We start from the raw sequence: 21969 nt of genomic DNA, 5'->3' as shown, positions 1-21969 counted from the left end.
TAGGTTTGGTATTGGTGATGCAGTATAGAAGGTTGAATTAGAGTATTGAGGCCATGCATGACATCCACCAACGTTTTGCTAAAGATTTGACACACGCTCTCGGTACTGTTTTTTGAGACACTGGTATCGAGGTTGATTGGCCACCTGATCCTCCACCCGAAGAGGGTGATCCTCCTGATGACTAGGCATGTCTTGATTTCTTGCTATTACCTTCACTAAGGACAGTGAAATTTTTAAATTTGGGGGTGATAGTTAAGGAATATTTGTGTGTGAGTCCATATAGATGCATATTTATGATAGTTTAGTTCATATAGTTTGCATATATATCATGTAGTTATTTGTTTTTGTTTTTGTTTTGCGTATTTGTTATCATATTAGTATGTTGCATATAGTTGCATTGACATTATATCATGATCCCTTAGGTAGCTTTTCCGATTAATTTGTGATGTTGACTCGAGTGTAGTGATGTCGTATAGAGGAATGTTAAGCCCTAACGAATTGATTTGCATGCTAGAAACAAGAAATTTTTCACTAAGTCTTATAGGTTATTTGAGTGCTAGACTATAATCATGACTTGTTTGTTTGTCGAGGTTTAATCACTTGTTTATGTCTAGAATTTATGTTATTCTCTTAGTGACGAAATAACATGGATTTTTAAAATTGGAGAAAAACATTGGATATCAATGCTAGTTGTGGCTAGGCGTCAAATGGCTAGTAGCCGACTCATATTTATATGAGTAGTCTAGGGTTGAGCGAGATGGAGCGAAACACACTCGTTCAGAAAAAAAAGAAAAAAATATGTGTTATGCATAATTGATCACGAATGGGCTCTTTAATACCCGAGTTATTAAGTTTTAGGGGACTCTGTGCCTAGTGACCTAAGGCTATGATAGTCTGGGATCCGCTAACCTAATGCTCGCTACATGGGTATTATTGCATAAGTCTTTTGTGGACCTCGCTCATTGCACGATCAAATAAACATGTTTGTGTTTTTTATGTGTTATCAATTAAACCATGAACCCTTGTATAACTCTGATAAAATTGAAGTGTTGTCAGTCATTTTGTGTTTATAGTTTATTCTGTTTATAACCTTGTGATTGTCTTGGCGATAGGTGAGTTATGATTATTGATCTAGTTTTGAGAGTATATATGTCAAGCAATTACACACACGCACGTTTTTGGCTTGTGAGTCGATTTGTGGGATTCGATTGAACTTTGTGCGAATAATTGCATTCATTGAGATGTTGCTTATTGATTGGTTTAGTTATTCTGAGGGGATCATTGCATTCATGTTAGTTGCATTCATTCATTTTTTTTTTGTTCTTTGAGTCTGTTTATGCTTGAGGACAAGCATCGATTCAAGTTTGGGGGTGTGATAAGTGGAATTTATATCCACTTAGAACGCTTCATAAAGGCTCGAATTGGTGATTTGTACTCAAGATGTTTTTGTTTTTGATGTGTTTTCGTAGTGTTTTGCATTTCAGGGCATATTCGAAAGAAGGATTGGATATTGCATGTTTTATGCTTAAAATAGTGTTAGGATGGAACCTCGGTCGATTGCGCACATGAAACCAGCACAAGAAGGTCAAGAAAGCAAAAAAGTCAGATTTTCCAGAAGCTCGGGGCGGCCGCGCTGGTATGCGGGGCGGCCGCGTTGGTATGCGGGGCGGCCGCGCTATGTCGGGATTTCAGAATCCTGATTTTATTATAAGATTGATTTTATGAACTCATGATCTGTTGGACTGGTATTTAAAGACTTTTAAAAGATGTTTTTCATATATGAGAGCAAGGAGATAGCAACAAGAAGAGCTAATAGCACAATACAATGAAGGAGAAGAAGATCTTATTTTTACTTGTGATTCTTTGCTTAAGTTGTAATCTTGGATGCTTGTTTTCTTTGTTGTTTGAACCTAATACTCTTGTTAACATACTTTGTTATTATTATTCAGTTATTTCAGATCTAGTTTATCTTAGTTTATTTACCATGCTTTCATTGGAGCCCATGGTGATGATGAGTTCGGTTATGAACTAATCATTGTCATGAGGTTCTAACGGATTTACTTATGAATTTCTATAGTTAATTGTTTTGATACCTAAGTGTGTGGTGATTGTATGATATCCTAGTATTGGTTGTACGTATTCGTCTTATGTGCATCGCGAACATATAAGATAGTTTTTTAATCTATATTGAAGCGACAGTGAATATAGAGATTTAGAACTTGTCATGCTAGCATAGGTTCATGTATACTTGTTATGCATGATTCATAGGTAATTTTAACCATCTTACTTGCCCTATGTAATCACGATAGATAACTTCTTCATTAAACCTTTATGTTGTCAAATTCTATAGACATATAGGGTCTCAACATTATTGGGTTTATTTAGCTTCTATCTCTTTTGTGGATGTCTGGTAGTAGGGTATTCGTACAACGAAAGTTGGTGTTTACTAGTTTCGTGTTATCTGATTAGTTATCATCACCATTGCATGCTAAGGTTAAGAACAATGACTTTGAATAGAGTATTTAATGAAGTTAGAATCCCATGTTTATCTCATATAGTTAATTCAATCACTTTTATTCTTAGTTAATTGCATGTTAGTTTAATCGTAGTTATAAACATCTCAACTTGTTATTGTCTTAGCATTGAGCGATAGCCATACCATTGTTGCATAGGTACATAATCTTAAGTTAACTAAAAAAAGTCTCTGTGGGTATGAATCTGATTTATCTCTTATACTACTTGCGAACGTGTATACTTGCATGTAATTTTAGCGCGTGTTTTCGCCCTAACAGTATAACCCTTTCTTACTTAACATCACTGAACTTGCACCTACTTTACCTTTGTCCTCATTATCTACTACCACCGAACTAGACTCCTCTACCTCTCTAAAACTTATTCTAGATTTACTAATTGTACTCTTCTCATCTACTACTTCAATTTCCTCAGAAACCAAATACACATCTGATTCATTAACCTTTATATATTTTCTAGCCTTCTCATCCCTGAATGGAAATGCCAATTCGCTACAAGAAGCACACATTGGCTCAATTATATCCTTAACTTTCCTAAATCTGATATTTCAACAAACATTACTGGAAAGATCTTTCCTTTTACTAATATATTCATGCTCTCTTCAATCTTCTATTTCCTGTCAATAGACAGACAAATAATTGGATCAAAAAACTCACTCTCACCATCTACCTGATAAAACCAAGTAATCCAATCACCCATCAATCTCGTATAACCCTTTTAAATTTTCTTCCATCCATTTTCATAGGTATCCCCGAAGTTTTTACGCAGACTGTCCTTGGTATAATTCAATCATTCTCAACAAAACTTCTTAGGCCACTAAACCACTTAAGAAAAGACTTGGACCCATAATCCTCCCAACGCTTCTCACTCATATTAGCTAACAAAAACTTCCTAGAGGTTAATCCAATTACATTTACCTCTTTAATACCTTATGCCTGTAGTTTATCCTGCAATGATCTAGCTGATTCATCAGCTTTGGAGAAGGCAACTTTAGTTTCAAATAAACCTTCTTCAATGTCCTTATCTACCACAGCTTCAATGTACTCAAACATCTCTACTCCCAATTATTTTTTTTTACTTTATCATTCTAGATTTTTACCTAGACCTCTACTTCCTGATTTTTCTTAATACCTTTCTCTTCTTTTAAACCCTTCAGCTTGATCATTGCCCCTTTAAAACTTATCATCTTACTTTCACCTATGAACTGTTCTCTGAATACTTTCTTTTCATTGAGACTTATTTTTATCTTATAACCCAAATCCCTTTTTTCCTTCGCATTGAGTACGATTGTTCCAACCTCCAGTTCAAATGTTTTTTAATAAATCTAAATTTCTTGCCTTTTTTGTCCCTCTTTCTAGGTAGAATTATATCCAACAATTTCCCAGTATACTTAAAGCAATTCCGGATCTCCTAAACTTTACTATTTTCTGAAATATCGTATATGAAAATCGTGAAACCTTGCTTAGATCTATCCCGACTCTTATTCTTCTTCCTCTGCACAACTTGTCATTCCCCTTCTTCCTTGATGTTCTTGCTATTTTCTTCCTTACTTACCGCCACAATTTTCGAAACTTGTGCATAAGTCTTCGAACTCAATGAATTCTTCTTGTGTAGTGAATCTTTTTTCTTTTTCTTTCCATTCTAATCCCCCTAGCCCTCAAACTCTTCCGATGAATCTGGTTAAGTGTCTCTGTAATTGCTTGCTTATCACCTTTGAAGAAACTTTCACTTGTCTTCCTATCCAACAAATCCTTGTGAGCCCACACAAAATTTCTGAGTATTTGCTCTCCATCACCACACTTGTTCTTCCTAGCTTCCTCCACAAGATTCACCTTCCTAGCCGCCTTTGATCCTACAGCTTCAGCTTGCTCATTTTGAATTTTCTTCCCGTTGTTAGCACCAAGAGAGTTGTTGAGAGTCATTTCCTATTTTGACTAAGTACTATAAAATTGTGATGTTTGTAAAATATCAATAAAAAAATAATACGTTTTGTAATATTTTAAGCTATATTTTACTTCTAAACTATATATGAATTCCAAAAACTCCAATAAAAAAAGTGGACTTCTTAAAATTGAACTTCAAAATATATATTCAAGTACTTTTCTATTGCTTAATGGAGATTATTTAATTATGCAGTTGCTACTGGATAAAAAAATTATGAGAGATTTAAACGAGTTAATAACGCCGAACGACCTAGTAATTAATGAATTAAACCAAAATTAATTGTCCTTTCATGAACGAAGCCGGAAAATATTTATTAGAGGTCCAAAAATTTTCATCTACCGAGTATAATATTCAATTAAATAAATACAAAAAATTAGTAAAAGTTTTATAGTAAAGCTCTAAGTTTCTTCAAATTACGGAACCCATTTATAATCGTTTTGATACTAAATTTTTTCGCTATTTTCCTTTCGATATAAATAAGTATACAATGATCGAAAAACTAATCATAAAAATTCCAAGTCATAGTTTTTAATCAAAAGGTAACATGCCAAAAAGTTTTATTTTGAACAAAATTAAGCAATATTTCAGCAGTCACCCAAAAATTAATAATTTTGCTTATTAAGAATAGAAATAGAACTCATGAGTCGATCAAAATTAATTAAATAACAGAAGAGAGGACTACTCTGACAAAAATGAATAAGCGAGTAAGAGTGACTAGAAAACTCTTATTTCTTTTAAAGAGCCACTTTTCACATTATATTTTTAAAAAATAGTATAATCTATTATCTATATATATATGTATATATATTTTGTTTTTTAATTTTGAATTTGATCTAATAAATTAATAAGATAATTTCAATAAATTAAAACTTAAATTAAAATTTTATATTTATATAAATATATAGATTAAAATTCATTTTTTAGAATTAAATAATACGTGTTCCAATATTATGATAAGATTATGCAGCGTCTTTCACAAGTTTAAAATAAAAAAAAAATAAAAAATACACTAACATGTAGGTTAGAAAAAAAATATCAAAAAAAGAAAAAGAAATGAAAAAAAAAAAATGAGAGTCACAGTAGCAATGACTGTTACATGCTTTGATGGGGTCCAAATTCTTGAATGTAGTTCACCCACGTGTGCAACTGGTTGTCCAATGTATACTACCACTGTACTACTCTCTCCCACTAAACTTCAAATTTCACAAACAAATTAAATATTACTATTCAAAGCTCGGTAGCCCAAATAATTTGTAATTGTATTTTGGACAAAGATCGGCTTAGTCAACTACTAATGAAGCTCTTTTGTGTGCTCATTATCCCAGGTAATTCTCGAACAGGTTCTCTAATCACTCCTTAATTTACTGTTTACTTCCATTTTGTTTTTATAGTGACTGTGTGCATACATATACTAGAATGGAGAACTGCAATGCATTGGTGTGTTTTCTTCACAATGATCAATGTGAACTTCTTTAGTACTAGGAGGGCTAAACATGTATCCCATGATTTTCATTTCTTATTATCATTATCGAGGATGTACGTCATTGCCTGATAGTATAATGCTTGCTCTTGCAAATGATGCTTTAGTTGTATAATGTTGGTGTTAGTTCATCTTACTTGGATTCTAAATTTGTAATGAAGATTTAATCTTAGGTTTCTAAACCCGATCGATTAGTATTTCCCTTCTGAAATTGGAGAGGTCTGAGATTTGTTGATTGACAGTTTATTATATTTTTGTGGATTTTATTGTCTAAATCATTTTCTTCTCTTTTTTTTTTGTTTTGATAGATTTTAAGCAAACCATTTTCCTTGCAATATTATTTCCTTAAATCATATACTTTATTGTGATTGTAGAAAGGGCCTTTTATCCAAAATATAGGAATAGATAGATATTGGTAATTTTTTATGTACATACACCAAATGCACAAACTTTTAAATTTAAAATTTAAAAAATCGCAATCTTTTTTGATGGGATTCAAAATCTAAATTATAATTTTTATGAAAAATATTAATATCACAAGTATTACATAAAATTTTATACATGTTTTAGACTACATAAAAGAATCTAAAAAATAATAATTATAATACAATACATTTTTTTATTCTTGTTATTTTTCTTTTGTTAAAATTTTAAAAAAGAAAATTAGAGGTTAATAACTATCAATTATATAATTATTTTATCATGTAATAGAAACTAGAAAGGAACAGTGAGAGATAGTGGAAAATTGTGAATTATAATACTACAATTCAGGTGCAGTCACGTGAATTTTTGGTCGCCCCTTTAGACCTTATAATTTTTTAAAAAACTTCTGGGGCTTATCAATACTAGTAGTGCATCGGGAACATAACTGGATAATAACTACAGTAAAAGTAAAGCAAAAAAATGTCTAAAATTTAATACTTATACCTATCATTACATTTTAATAACAATTTATCAGTAGTGTTTTGAGGACCTAATATCAACGAGACAAAACATCAATTCTTAGCGGAGACTGGCTTGAAAAAAATCTGGATTATAATAGTTACTAATTTACAGAAGCACTCACGTGGATTAAGACCTAAAAATAACTGAGACTGGAGACAAAATATCAGTCTGTCACCATAACTTGGAAAAACTTGAAGAATCAGAGTGCAGTCAATCACGTGAGTTGAGTTTTGGCCTGTTAGGCATATAATTTCTCAAAATTCTCAATACACTGGAAAAGTAACCTGGATAATAATTTTACAGTTAAGTGGATAATAACTACAGTAAATAAAAAAATTAATTATGATATTAATTTCTAGATACAACCTATACCCCACATGGACGACCTTTGTAATTTTAAAAAGTTGGAGAGAATATATTTAATCACCTATCCTGCATGCAATCTAGCCGAGTTACACCTGTTATATTTAAAAATGTTGCACCTCCTTTGATCCTTATCCCATTTCCTTTCCTCTCTATATATATCTGTATCCTTAGAATGGTGAGTTTACTTGATAGCAAGGAAAACATATTTTCTTTGATTTTCTCTGCCTCGAACCAAAGGAAGCAAAGCAAAAGCCATCTAGGTTATATTGTGTTCTATCATACTCATATTATTTAAGTTACTTTGCTAGTACTATTCCATGGTTGTTTTCTCTTGAACAATATGAGCATATGTTAAAGTTGTTTGATTCTTAGGGTCATTTTTAAACATCGCCTTAGTTGGGCTAAAGATTGATATTAGTAGGTTAACTTCTTGGCTCTGGGCAAGGCAAATCCCTTTACATTTGAATGATTACTGACTCTTCTGTTTAGGCTCTGTGCAGGACTTGTATAAACAGTTGAAGTATAATAAACTATTAGTTTTACAACAATTGAGTTTCAAAATTAAGCTATGATATGCAGAGAGCAAGATCTTTGGGGTGAGAGGAACCAAGGCGACTCAAAGCCATAGCTTATGTCCGCCCCCGCCCCCTGGCTCTTTTTAAGGTATATATTACTAATCTCTCAGTATTTTCATATAATTCTGTTATGTAGTCTTTTTTCACCCAAAGTCTTTGAGTTGTTTGTAAAAGGTAGTAATATAGAAGAGTGTGAAAATATTTTTTCAAGGTTGTTTTCTCTAACAATTAGTTTTTTCATTTAATTTCGTTGTTTTCATGACTTTTAAGGTTGCTTGGCTAAAGATTTAATGAGCAGATTGAGGTAGGACTATTCCCTTTATGCTTACATGAATTGTGACTTAGAATGATAATAATCTGTTTGTTTTTATTCAGAAAACGAACCATAATCCTCCCGCTAGCCTAAGTTTTATACCATGTTAAGTAACCAGCTCATCTAAAACCTTAAGGTGTTAGAGGAAACTGGTTTTGTTAATATAGACGTTAGTTCCTGAACCAGTGATTTCTTATAACACAACTAGAAACTAGTTCTTGTTTCTTGTGTAACCAGTGATTGTGTTTCTTTAAGATACCTTAAGTAGGTGTTGCTTGAATTCCTTGAACCCCGCACTAGTGTGTGTATAACAAATTTAGAGGAACACTATTCTGTAAGCAAATCTTCAAGGCTCACACAACTGGCAACTGATCTCAAGAAAAAAGTTATTGAGTTATCTGTGGCCCATTAAAGCTGATTGATTTGAGATTGATTTAGAAATAGAGAAGAAGTAGAAAATTTGTTTCCTTTCTTCTCCATCACAAATACTATTTGCCATGTATTTATCTCATTGCTATTTTTTTTATTAATTTTTGTTATTAATATTTAATAACACATACATTAATATTGGTTGTCATTAATTTTTAGGTTGCAGTTAACCTTTTTCTCTTAAAATTTTGCTTTCTGGATCCCGACAAATCGACAATACCTTGTAATAGATGTTTAAGGTTCTTCTTTTTGCTAAATATTATGAATATCTGAAATTTATCTATATAAGATAAATTCCCTAAAATATATTGGCTTCAATTAACATTTCCTGCTGGTAAGGTTGTTATCATGTTAATCTCTGCATTCCAGCTTAGGAGAATAAATAGTGTTGCCTTATGTTAATCTCTGCATTCCAGCTTAGGATAACTAATACGCATAGGATGAATTAGAGGCAACAATCATTTATCCAATCGTAAGGCTTGTTGGTTATGGCATTTATGTTGGAGTAGGGATTGTTGATACTCTATTCTCTAATGCAGTGAACTTCAAGCATCTAAAACCAGACTATCTACACATATACAATAAATCCTATATCAATATCATCATGTCCAGCCGTGTTGATAAAGGCAAGCAGCCATTGCATCCTTGTCAAACTCAATTGGTGTCACATTGGTCAGCACTTGAAAAGCAGAATCAGTCATCTACTCTTCTTGGAGACCACGGAAATGATCACAGAACAAACCAATGGCATTTGCAAAAGGGTAAGGATGTCACATCTCATATATCTGGAGCTGTCAAAAAACGTACGAAGCTTACTGCCATAGATTTTGGAATATTGGGTAAGAAGAGAAGGAGATCAAAAAGTCAGAGAGAAAGTCAACTTGCTCCAAATGTTGAACATGTACCCTCGCCACTTTCATTAGCTCCTCCAGTGCCTGAAGCTTCATATATTGATTATAGTACTCTACATAAAAGGGTTTCACAATGCGCTAGAGAGCTGGTAAAGTCTCAAAAGGTTAACTGCAAATCATCTTATGCTCCACCCAAAATAAGTGATCTTGAAGAAGGAAGATGTGAAAATGTAAGGATTCCTACAGCACCATCCTACCTATGCAGTGAAGAAGAAAACAACAATCATGTAGCATCAATAGCGTCATCCAAAAGAAAATCATCAGATACTAACATCATGAAAGTTTTGGAGCATGAAAAGTGCTGTGATGGTTCTGGAGTTTTATCTGGTACCAATAATATAAATAAATGCTTAATATCTGAAATTTATTCAATATTCCACTTGACGTTGGATAACGACTTATCTTTTCTTGCAGATAATCTCTCTATGAGACACAATTATCCACCAGCTTTTCGTGAAGAACAATATAAGAAAATGAGTAATTTCTCTAGTACCAATGTGTTTTCAGCTTGTGCTCATCAGGCAAATACTACGGGTATATATACTTCTGCAGAGAATGTAGGTGGATTCCCTGGATGTCCGGTAAATCGTAATTTTCCAGTCATGAAAACTATTGATACAGATTTGCGGAAGGAAGAGAAGCATATGAGGAATTCAAGAGTTCCAACCCGAGCACAAGAAAACGTGCCCATTAAAAGTTACTGTGTCCCGCAGCTGATTGGTCATGGTATGCAAGGAATACAAATTCAGGTGTTGTCATCAGATAGTGAAGGAAAAGATGAGGTTTATAATGTGAGTGCTACTGAAGTTGTTTCAAAGAATAAATCAGCTGCAACTCACACAATGGATATGAACATAAATAACAAGAAACATGTACCTGGTACGACAAATTTTCGAATCTTCCTTATCCACACACATACACCCCTGTTACAGGATAGATATCTAGGTTTCAATAATAAATTGAAGTGCTTCCTTAGTCATAATATGTATCAGTACTTCTCTAGTAACCAGATATAGTGAGGTTAAGTTCTTTATAGTTTTGCCAAGTAATCTGGAACTTTTTGGGATCTTTATTTAATTTGTTTCTCCTTTCTTATTGTTGCAGGTGTAGAGTCTTCCTCTTCAAAAAAGGTACCCTGACTTTTGACCTAGTAAATAATTTGTCCATTATGCTAATTTTTTTTATATTTGTGTCTTTTAAATTGTACATCGGGGATACTGGCGTTCAATGTAAAAGTAAAATTGTGTTAATATTACATTAATGTTTTGCTAACTACAAAAGTGTATAAATATGCAGCACTAATTAGTAAACCTATAGATATGGAGACATAATAATTATATCAAATTTGCAGAATATCAATGCAGACACAGATTTACCACAACTTGATGGTGCCATTGGAACACTTGGAGAACAAATTCAACCTCGGAAACATCCCATCCCTGAGATACCAGATATGAACATACCGCTACATGCTGAGCCAGGTGAAGCAAGTGTAGAGGACAACGCAGAGCCAAGCACATCGCAAACTCGAAGTTTGGACCTGAATCAGTTGCCAGATTCAAATAGCAAATGGCTTGCGCGTCTTAATATAAGTGATCCATGTCAACATTCTGTTGGTACAAAGAGCTGGAGGTTGGATGAAGCCACAACTCAGAAAAAAGCGAACCAATATGTCAGCGGAGGTACAAGAGGTGAAAGTTCTAAATCAGAGCCAGTGCCTGTATCTACTGGTAAGAAACTAATCATTCCTAACCAGAAAACAATTCCACTAAGAGGTGTTGCTTCTAGTTCAAATGATAATGTGGATGGAAATGATGACAAAAAGTGGTTATATACTTGGATTAAGAGGTGGCAAAAATCCCCAGCGGAAACTCCAAAGAATAGGTCTGAACCAGTTGGAAATTGTGACCCACAATGCTCGAAGGGAAGTCTACAGGACTTAGAGAAGCCGCCATTTTCGAGCATAGCTGCTATGGCCCTCTTAGGGAAGGGATGGACTGACTTAAAATGTCATTACTGGGACAAGGGTTCATATACAGTGTGGAAGTAATAGGATATGCAGAGCCCGTCCAAGAAGATATACATGCTTAGGAAGAATGGTTTTGCGTGTCCGAGTTCTTATGATGGTCATGATAGTCGACTAGAGAAGAAATGGCCAAATGGTTGATTTTTCAATCATTAGGCCTTTATGTACATTAGTAAGTTTGAGTGTTTGCTTTCCTTGTTGTCATTGCGGAACTGACTTCTAGAGTCATGTATATAAATAAATGATGTGTAAAATAGGGTTCCCCGGGTTGTTGCTTTAGTAGTCATGTTTCATGAAATTTTAACTTTATGGTTGTATAATATTGTCTATATTTCTGCGTTCCAGATTGGTAAAAGAGGCATGAAACTAAGATAGTTCTGAGTTCTCTAGATCACAAGTACATAATTTTTTATTTCTTCTGTAGTGAATCCAGTTCTAACGAGTGGTGAATTAAATTGTATGGTGCATAGCCAAGTCTTATCTCTTCTGTACTGACTTCATATTGTGCAGGAAGGGAATTGTGTTAAGAATAGTATTTGCTGCTTTACGTCGGTTAGGTATTTGTAAGTGATTTTGTAATGGTCTCCTACTGAACTCGAGCATTTTGGTGACGTAAACATCTCCTCACAAACTATAGTTTCAGCTATTTTATCACACAGTTTAATCTTCAGTCATTCACAGGAGCATGAGGTTTGAACTTATGTTGATCAGTGAACATGCAACAAGTGAAGGGATCATATATTTACTACATTGAAAAGTTCAGTACATGCCATATCCCCAGTTTTTATTGTAATTTACATAGGGAGATTACTTGAAAAGAAAATTAGAAAGTGGGCTTCGTGTTTAATTATTGAACTTTTACAGTCTCATCTTGCCTGGTACCGCAACTTCTTGTTTCACACGGGAGCATAAGCTGCCTTCTTCCTTCTAGTTCTTCCAAAAAAAAATCTTAAGATACTCAAAGAAGTATCTCGAAACTATGCTATGCTGTAGCCTGTAGGTTTCACTTGTCCGTTTATATTACTGTGCCATCACTGATTGTAGCCTTTTCCATGACGATAGTAATCCCTGAGCGAATGTAAAATCCATCGTCGGGTCTGTCTGCTTCTTGAACACCCTAGTTAGGGAAAAAAAATAGAATGATGCATACATTTAGGGACATATACATACACACACAAGTAAAAAATATTGCAAAGTTTACCAGAGTCTCTTTTGGCATGAGAAGCTTACATTTTTATTCATAATAATGACGTCCTTCCCAATTTTTGCATTCTTGTCAATAATACATTTGCTTCAAAGAAATTACAAGAATGATGTCGAGCTGTAATGTTCTGATACGAAGTGAACTAAAAAAAACGACATACCTTCTGTTTTATTACCTGATTTTCGAGTTTTGACCAATCCCAATGGGAACTTTCCCCTCCGCCAGCAGAGACGCGATCTCGGACTCTGTCTGATAGTAGTCTGCCCCCATCATCAATGTATCCTATTGGAAAGTGCAATGTAATAAAACAGAATACTTAAATTCAAGTCCAAAGTAAAGAAACCATACATAATTATCAAGGGGACTTGGTTTGTAATGTATACAGAGCTCACCTTCAGCTCAACACCAGAGTCCAAACGTGAGCGTTCACCCACAATTGAGTGAACAACACTACATTCTTGCAGAAAACACCCATGCGATATGATTGCATCCTTGATCTGAAAAGTGGAACTTAGAAATAAGAATCAATATATTTAACCTAAAACCAGGATCCTTCCTAATTATAACTTACCAAACTTCTTTCAAATTTTGTTGGTGGTAAGAACCGAGGGGAAGTGAAGAATGGTGTCTCTGGATCATAAAATTCGAATTTTGGTATCTGCAGCAGTCATCGAATAGCAATATGGAGTTGGAATAACCGTATTAAAGATGTACTGATTTTGTTCAATGAATCAATTTAAGCTATACATAAACATATTCCGTATTTATAAATGAACCTCATCTGTTAGGGCCAGGTTAGCATCGTAAAAAGATTTTATCGTTCCAATGTCCTCCCAATAGTCTCTGAACAAATATGCCTGCCAGGATAAATATAAGTTATCATTCAGCATTGATCTGTAAAGACATGAAGAAGGTTGTGTGTACTTACTTGCACATTGTGATCCATAACAGCTGATGGAATGATTTCGGATCCAAAGTCATTGGATTTAGGATATCTGCAGTGCAGTAGATTTAACAAAACATCTTTCTTGAAGACATAGACACCCATTGAAGCAATATATTGAGACTTTGTTGATTCTTCTGGAGACACTCCTAGTAAAGTAGTATCTATTTGCTGGAATGAAAGTACAAACATTTTAAGTAATAACATAGTTACATTGATAGCAAAACCAGTATAAGGGTTATGTCGCGTTCAACTTTAGTCTGTCGGATAATCAGTTGAAGTTTTTTTAAAAGCAAGCATCATGGAATCATGTAATGGCTTACCATTGATTTTAGATTAGCCCCACTAGGTTTTTCAGCAAATTCGATAACTTGCCCTCTTTTGTTGATCTTCATTAATCCATATTCTGACACCCGGCTGTAAAATACAAGTTAATTAAGATGAACGAAACAGAAGGGGTGTATGTTGAAGACAGGAAGGCTTTAAACTTGTTTATTAGTCCATTATCCTATATTATAAAAGAAAGAGCTGTGGATTAAAGAAGTCTATGACTACTATTATGCCGACTAGGAGAAAAAAAGAACTAGAAGAGAACATGATAGAAGGCAGATGTTAATGTATGAAAGTTGATACTACGAACCTGCCTCCCACAGGTACACAGGAAACTGTGACATCAGCATTTCTGTCCATGTGATTCTGTTCATTTGTAAAGAAAAATTAGCACCTTTGAATAATTTTTGCCACTTTCCTCTGTGTTGTCAAAAGAAAATTGTATACACCTGCACAAGGTCCATATAATCCATCCGGTAAAGTTGATCCCCTGATAGAATCAGAATATTTTCAATGTCCTTGTTCTTCGCATCCTAGAAATGAAAACAAAACTTGTAACCCATAATTATAAGGACTGTAGAAAATGGCAAATGGTTATAAAATCATATGAAAAGTCATTAGTTATTAATTGTTTTTTTAGGCAATTGCTTTAGTAGTATCTAATAATACTTTGTTGACACTTGCCTCAAATACCCACATAAACTGCCTCACTGCGTCTGCAGTTCCTTGAAACCAATTCATGCCTGCTTCTCCTGGTGTTTGAGTGGCAGCCAACACCTGGATCACAAGTTTATTAAATAGATGGAGAACTGAGATAAATAATGACAGAATATACCATGCTTGTTATCCTTGTACAATTAAACGTTCTTATTATAATTATGTGTTCAACTAGCTAATTATCTCATAGATTCTACTTTCTAGGTAAAAAATGTAACTGACTAACTGAGATATACATATCTAAACAGTGTACCCTATATCTTTTATCTATTTAAAACCTAATAAGATGACCTATTGAAATCGATTTGAGTATACTTGTGCCTATGCCTTTTATTGACAATAGGACTTGAAGATATTACCTCAACAAAGCCATCCCCAAAGTTGACACCATTTCCAAAATATGTACGAGCAAGGTGACGATTTAAAGAAGCAGAGTTGAACTGAGTTAAGACCAAAAGCTTGTTTATTCTGCTGTTAATGCAATTGCTCATAGGAATGTCTATAAGCCTATAGCATCCTCCAACGGGAACCTAAACATAGTAGAAGAATAATTCAAAAAAATAAGATTTGGTTTAGTTGATTGTAAGATCAAAAGTTACCAGTGAATCAGATTAACGAAGTCCAAACTCAACACAATAGAGAAACTTCATAAGAGCTTGTACCATCAAAATTGTATACTTACAGCAGGTATAGCTGATCTACGTGTAAGCGGAAACAGTTTAGTCCCAGCACCCCCACCTACTATGATAGCAGCAACATTGTTCGAGCTAGCACTTTTTCTCTCAATTCTTGGAACTTGCAAGTCTTCCATTGTCTAATATACAAATCAAACACTTTCAAGTCATCTTTAAAAAAGAAACTACGCTCTATTAAGCAAAGAAATCATACATAAAACCAAAAATGGTTAAACAGGTATTAATAAACAATAAATTCAGGTCTAATAGAGTGCTTCTTAATCCTAACTTCCAATTCTAATGTAAATAAAATACTCACAAGTGTCTCTTTGCCATTTCCTGATGTCACTACAGAGAAAGCAGCCCCTGGTTTGATCATTCTCACCCTTCTCACAATTTTCGATCTTTTGGAGAAAAGATAATTCAAATCAGTGTTGTTAACACCTCCTTTGATCCTCTTCCCCCAAAACCCCTCATCACCATTACTTACAAAACCACTTCTTACTTTAGAAAATTGGGTACTTGACTTCATTGATACACACCAAGAATCCATTGTAGACTAGACGCACAGTATATATTACACCTGAAATCACAGAAAGGTGATACTACTAATACTACCATTAGGAAGCATAAAGCAAAGACAACATTACATGTACTTGATACCATTATTCTATAAATTCTTTACCTTGTATGTATATCTATTTAATGATAATCTAAAGTACCCAGATTAAAAAGATGAAAACTTTAAGTAAAAGAACTGCAAATTAATAGTTCTAGAAAATGTAAAATAGAAAAATGCTAAATTAAGATGAAATGTGATCAAAGAAAACCTGATGATGAAGGTGGTTGAAAGCTAGGTTTTTATGTTTCAACTTGTAACAATGTGTTTGTGTACTAGATTGCAGTGTATATAAACATCACAGCACTTTCAAAATTGCAATGGGGATTTTTCAATTTTTTTTTTATGAATAAAAATATATAATTAAAATTTTAATTAACAAAAATAATTGAAAAATATTATTTTATCGGTATGGTCAAAGTAATTAGAATTGTGCGTAAAAAAGTCAAAAAATATATATAAAAAGCAGAGGTAACAGAGGGTACTAATTAGGAACTAGACCGATTAAGGACATAGGTTGAGACAAGATAATTTAAGATTTGGTTTGTTTGTTTTGTCATTCCGCATTTGGATATCTGGCCTAACCTAAATAATTCATCTCACACTGTTTCTGCAACCGCACACCTGTCCCCAATAATTTCTTTTTTATTTTGTACTTAGTCTTGTCCAAGTAATTCATCAGTTGGTAGAGAAGGAAAAATAACTAATGAATTTAATGATCTTTTATTATTGAACGACTGGATTGAATTTAATTGAGAACGAACTCGAGCAATTGGAGTTCCAGTTCATTTACTGCTCTTTTTGTCCTTATATTTTAAGCATTTAACGGGACCGGGAGGCGGGAAATCCAAAGGTTTAATACTACGCGGTCCCAAAATATAGATTTTTTTCCATGTATTTTAATGTGAACAAAAATGATAGTTTGACGAAAAATTAATTTATTTTTGAATGAAATATAAATATTAAACTTCAATTTAATAAAAAAAAATTAAAAATTAATATGCGGAATTATGATTTTTTTATATTTTAAATGACGTGAAAAAAGTAAAAAGAACATGTATTTTGGGAAAGATGTAGTAATCTATTATATCTTAATGAGCACTAGTGAAAAGACCCAAAAATTTGTACTAAGACTGACATTTTTGTAAATATTTTAACCCATATTTTTGAAATTTGACCTGATCAGTGGGTCGACCCATATTCTTAAACATACTATTTCCTATACAAATTTATATAAATTCATGGACTATCCACATCTTAAATGGTATTTAAAATTATTAAAAAATCAATTATCAATATTAAAAAGATCAAACATATTATTAAAATAGATTTGTTATTATATCAAATCAATTGTAGATCCACAAATCATGCTTATAGTAATTCAAATTCAAAAATCATTATTACTTTACTTTATAATCATTATCTTCTTCTTCTTTCTTTGTTATACCGATCAATCATCTGCATCCGAAGCTAACAAACAAAATTTCAAATAAAAAAATCATTCATTTGCTCTCCTCCTCTGACCTCTGACCTCTTCTCTCCGATGAACCCTAATATATTCATTCTTATATCACGTCTAACACGAGTTTAAATTAAAAATTTTGATAACCCTAATTCTTGAATCATTCTCTATTGTATCATTCATTATACCCATTCTTACTCTTTTGAATTTCGCTTTTTATTTAAGTGTTTATATATATAGATGTGATTAATGTCTGATTGTTTGAATTTATAGGATATAAAAATGAGGATGATCTTACAAAAAATATTGTGTATATTGCGCCAACGATTTCAAATTGTTCTCAAAATAAGGTATGCCCTATATTTTTTATCCCGAATGTTATGATCGCTCATCGAGTGTAGCCCGATTCCAAATACTATTGCTCATCTATTCATATTAGGATTATTTTGAATCTGATTATCAGGTATACACACAATAAGAGCTTTTTATCTTTTTCAGGGAAAAAATAAATTGTATCTGGGAATGACATTGGAGTGTTCTATTTTACGTATTGATTGTTTAGTAATGTTACGACAACATAAAGGTACATATTTATATGTCAGAATATATTATTTGTTTTTTCTCTTTTGATGCATTTACTATTTAGAGGACACTCTTAGATAAATTCATTAGTTAAGGCTTGAACCCTCAGAGAAGAGGGGATAATCTCTTAATATATTCATAACTTTTTGACTTTATTTTAGATCATTGATCGAAAAATTCAACATGTCAAAACCAAATATTGATAATATTTGATACTATTTTGTATTATAGGCTTAAATTGGATAATATTCAGAGGTTTTTTTTATGACGGGTTTCCAGAGGTTTAATAGGTCAATAAAGGTGACTTATCTGAATGAATTACATTCTCCGGATAATATCGCCGTAGGCCTTGAGTTAGATTGTATTTTGTATTATCTTACATGTTTATAATTTATTATACACTAATTTTTGAATTTATTCAACTTTGATTATGCAGGTAACACGTGTTTGATAAACGTTCTATACAAAATTTGTTGATCTCTATGATCTATCTATAATTTTATATAAAAGATGCAATTAAGTTGAAAGTTTTAGTATATTTCTATAATCTGATGGGTTGTTCACTAATATCTCAAGGTTATTTAGATTACACTAAAACTTATGTTGTCAACAGCTAATACATATACTTCATATCCAGTTGAGGTTAGTATGTTAAATATGATTTTTTTTGCTATGGTTTGTGTATATTTTTTGTATGTAGATTAGATTAATCAAACTTCATGTATTCTTAGAACTTGATAATGGTTATGAGAATATTCTTTTTTTAGGGATGCTTAGGCGCAATATTTACTATAAAACATTGGTAGATATGGGCTTACTGGATATCGCCTGTGATGTATCAGATGAATGCAATTGAAGAGAATGAATTTCCCGATCATCAGTGAAATCATGGGCGTATTGAGTATTTAAGACTTAAGCATGTGCATGTGTTTCTGTTTGTGTTTTCATCAATTCAGATAATAAGTTATTGATGTAATATTTTCGTCAAAGATTCTTTCTAACACAACAAAACTACTATGAGCCATGATCTTGAAATCACGAGGGTTCTTCTCACATGCCTACTGGTATTGGATAGGAGTTGCAGCATTGCTTGCATCTATAATACTTTTCAATTTATGCTTCATACGGGCTCTCAATTTTCTCAAGCGTGAGTATTGTTTACTTGGAAACTCAGATAACAAAGTGAATACATGCAGGCAGGAAAGCTCATTGCAGAAATTTGTAACCATGTTAGCTACTTTGTTGGGGCCTTGGAGGAGCACACAACTAAGTGAGGAGCACACAATAAAGTGAGGAGCACACAACAAAATGTTGTGATTAAGGCTGGTGCTTGCAGAGTTGGCTATTTTAGTTTTAATTATGTTGTCCATTGAGGATACTAAACATCAACGGTGGATAATATGAGTTAATTATATCTTCTACTATATTTTTCATTGTAACTTGATGTTTGCAGATTGTCAAGGAAAATCAGATACTTCACAAGGGTACCAAAATTATTGATATGGAAACTGCTACTCTCTCTGATATGAATATCTTCCCAAGAGACCTCCTGTGGGTCAAAGATTCAGAATTCCACGAGAATCGTGATATAGCTAGGTGATTTTGTATGGGCATATTAGAAATTTTTTTTTCTGAATATTATTAGTGATTAGTTTTTGTTATATATTTTTTAGCTCATACATAAGGTGGAGTGTTAATAGCAGTATATATGCATTTTTTGTGCCATTTAGATTGTATTAAAAATAGGGGTTTAAATTCTATTTTAATACCATGAGAGGTCTGTTTTCCCAATTTTATTGTGATTCTTTCTAATAAAAGAGACTTAGATTATTCTAATTATAATATCTCTTTCCCTATTTTAAGAACATGACTTCATGTTACCAGACTTCGGCACTTCACTCGGATTTTGGATTGTTACCTATGGAAAGTGGACTGTTACAGACTGGATTGTTCAATAATGCGTTCAGCGGAGCGGAAGGCCCGGTGATTGGAGTTGCAGCTGTGAAGGTAACAAATAAATATAAAAAATTTATTAGAATTTTGCCAAGGAATTTATAGAGAAAGAATTGTTATACAAGTCGACATTCCATTGTTGGTGCCCGTAGCTGGTACTTCTATTAGTTCTCGTATGGACATTGATAAGGTTTTTGCAAGCTCTACTTAAGAAAAAAATATCTCGATTCTTATAAATATATTTGTATGTTTCATTAGACTAAAAAATTTGGTACGTTCAATAGGCACGTTACACAGGATCGACAGAGGTAGGGTGTTTAGTAATGCAGGCTGCAGCAATGAGCAATTTAAAATAAGTCTCACTTGAACTAGGGACAAGTCTCCCGTCATAATATTCGGTGATGCAGAGCTTGATAAAGTAGTGGATCTAGCTCTTCTAAGAAGTCTGTATAGTAAGGCAAGTAGATTCTTTTATATTGCCCATCTCAATTTTATCACCGAATTCATACAGAAGGACATGTATGAACATATATTGTTTGTGTAATTCCAGGGAGAAATTTGTGTGGGTGGTTTCCGTGTCTTTCCCCAGAAAGATATTTATGATGATTTTATGAAGAAATTGAATCCATTTGGTGTAGATTCCCAACAAGGACCTCAAGTATATCCATTATTATGTCCATGGAATTATAAATATCTTTTAACTATGATATGTATCTAACAAAAGTATTGATAAGGACCTCAAGTATGTTCATGGAATTATAAATGTCTTTTAACTATGATATGTATCTAACAAAAGCATTGATTTGGAATTTAAAAATTAGTTGTGCGGTTTATCAGAAACCATGTTATATATTACTGTTGGTGCAGGTTGAGAAGAAACAGTTTAATAGAATACTTTCTTACATTGATCATGGCGAAAAGGAAGGTGCCACTTTGTTAGCTGGTGGGAAGCGATTTGGTCAAAAGCGATTTTATATTCATTCAACTGTATTTACTGATGTTAAGGTACATTCCTTTTCTTTTGTTGCATCCAACTCAAATATGATAATCAGAAAAAATATTGTCAGGTCATGGTTATGCAAGTTGGGATTTTGTTTTTTTGTTTGCTTAGAATGATATGATAATCGCAAAGGAAGAAATATTTGATCCTGTCATGTCAGTTCTGAAGTTCAACTTTGATTATTCTTTTTCTTCTTCTACTGTATAGTATAGCTAAGCCTTTAAATATTCATAGATATTTCTCTTGGTGAAAATGCTACAGGACCATTATGAGGTGATTAGAAGAGCTAATACCATAAATTATAGTTTGGCAGCAGATGTGATCACCTACTTTACTTTCAACTGAGATTCTTCTTATGTAGGGTATAAGATGAGTGGATTTAGGAGAGATATGGGAATAGACGGAAGAAACGAGATCAAAAGGTTGGTGGAGTTCTTTTTCCAGAATTTATCAAGTCAAAAAGTGTAAAAAAATTTAAGGCTGCAATGTTTTCGATCAGACTGGTAGTTTGTGATCATTCATCTAGCCCATTAGTTGTATATTTGCTTAATGATTTTTGTTGTAAGTAGATGTATATTTTGGTAATAAACGCAAAACAATACAAATTTACTTAGATGTATCCGGTTACTTGCAAAAGTCAAGATGTATGTGTGACTTAATAAAATCTTAATAAAATCTTATTATATTCTCAGGCCTAATAAAAAGAGTGGTTCCCTTTAATCTTATTAGCATTATCCAGTTACTTGGACTGGTGTGCAAGTGAAGGTGCCCATGAAGTTCATTTTTGCAGACCTGGACAGAACTTATAATACGAAATCTGGACATAATATATAATACAGCAGGTGTTAAGGAATATATACATAAAGGAGGCATGAGAAGAGATGTACCATTTATGCAGGAATTAGTGATTATGGAAGGTGTTGCTCACTTTCTCCAAGAAAAACGGCCAGAAGAAATTAGCGCA

At 33.1% G+C, this 21969-nt stretch overlaps 2 protein-coding genes across 10 annotated transcripts; one reads left to right on the top strand and one right to left on the bottom strand.

Moving 5' to 3' along the window:
• The first annotated feature begins 5682 nt into the window (after window positions 1-5682).
• LOC141668270 (uncharacterized) lies at window positions 5683-11858 on the top strand. 4 transcript variants are annotated; one of them, XM_074475091.1, is made up of 7 exons: window positions 7463-7527; window positions 7847-7930; window positions 8113-8146; window positions 9124-9822; window positions 9910-10374; window positions 10600-10625; window positions 10847-11858. In XM_074475091.1, exons 4-7 carry the CDS (start codon window positions 9189-9191, stop codon window positions 11543-11545), a joined length of 1824 nt encoding a protein of 607 aa, XP_074331192.1. In that variant the 5' UTR covers window positions 7463-7527; window positions 7847-7930; window positions 8113-8146; window positions 9124-9188; the 3' UTR covers window positions 11546-11858. The 4 variants fall into 4 exon arrangements, with proteins under 4 accessions (XP_074331200.1, XP_074331192.1, XP_074331186.1 ...); XM_074475099.1 differs by lacking the exons at window positions 7463-7527; window positions 8113-8146 and adding an exon at window positions 5683-5801; XM_074475085.1 differs by lacking the exon at window positions 8113-8146.
• A 380-nt stretch (window positions 11859-12238) lies between these two features.
• On the bottom strand, window positions 12239-16360 carry LOC141668247 (glucose-1-phosphate adenylyltransferase large subunit 1-like). 6 transcript variants are annotated; one of them, XM_074475037.1, is made up of 15 exons: window positions 16220-16360; window positions 15709-15972; window positions 15398-15529; window positions 15075-15245; window positions 14683-14775; window positions 14448-14531; window positions 14309-14364; window positions 13992-14085; window positions 13654-13839; window positions 13502-13582; window positions 13297-13383; window positions 13118-13222; window positions 12901-13007; window positions 12723-12812; window positions 12239-12638 (listed from the first exon to the last, which is right to left on the bottom strand). In XM_074475037.1, exons 2-15 carry the CDS (start codon window positions 15940-15942, stop codon window positions 12542-12544), a joined length of 1617 nt encoding a protein of 538 aa, XP_074331138.1. In that variant the 5' UTR covers window positions 15943-15972; window positions 16220-16360; the 3' UTR covers window positions 12239-12541. The 6 variants fall into 6 exon arrangements, 5 of the variants coding, with proteins under 5 accessions (XP_074331138.1, XP_074331151.1, XP_074331143.1 ...); XM_074475050.1 differs by having other exon boundaries at window positions 12752-12812; XM_074475042.1 differs by lacking the exon at window positions 16220-16360 and adding an exon at window positions 16075-16198.
• Window positions 16361-21969: the final 5609 nt, after the last annotated feature.

This window comes from Apium graveolens, chromosome 1 (assembly GCF_009905375.1).
Source record: "Apium graveolens cultivar Ventura chromosome 1, ASM990537v1, whole genome shotgun sequence".
NCBI classification, from domain to species: domain Eukaryota; kingdom Viridiplantae; phylum Streptophyta; class Magnoliopsida; order Apiales; family Apiaceae; genus Apium; species Apium graveolens.
The sequence above is the reverse complement of the archived record's forward strand: the minus strand, read 5'-3'. Positions and strand labels throughout refer to the sequence as shown.

Excerpts from the sequence above, each read along its gene's own strand:
- LOC141668270 (XM_074475099.1), top strand. The coding sequence starts at position 9,189 with ATGTCCAGCCGTGTTGATAAAGGCAAGCAGCCATTGCATCCTTGTCAA. Across the intron at positions 9,823-9,909 it reads TGGTTCTGGAGTTTTATCTG|ATAATCTCTCTATGAGACAC; the intron begins GTACCAATAATA and ends CTTTTCTTGCAG. Across the intron at positions 10,375-10,599 it reads TAACAAGAAACATGTACCTG|GTGTAGAGTCTTCCTCTTCA; the intron begins GTACGACAAATT and ends TTATTGTTGCAG.
- LOC141668247 (XM_074475037.1), bottom strand. The coding sequence starts at position 15,942 with ATGGATTCTTGGTGTGTATCAATGAAGTCAAGTACCCAATTTTCTAAA. Across the intron at positions 14,086-14,308 it reads TGTGTACCTGTGGGAGGCAG|CCGGGTGTCAGAATATGGAT; the intron begins GTTCGTAGTATC and ends TGTATTTTACAG. Across the intron at positions 13,384-13,501 it reads ACCTGGCCCTAACAGATGAG|ATACCAAAATTCGAATTTTA; the intron begins GTTCATTTATAA and ends TGACTGCTGCAG.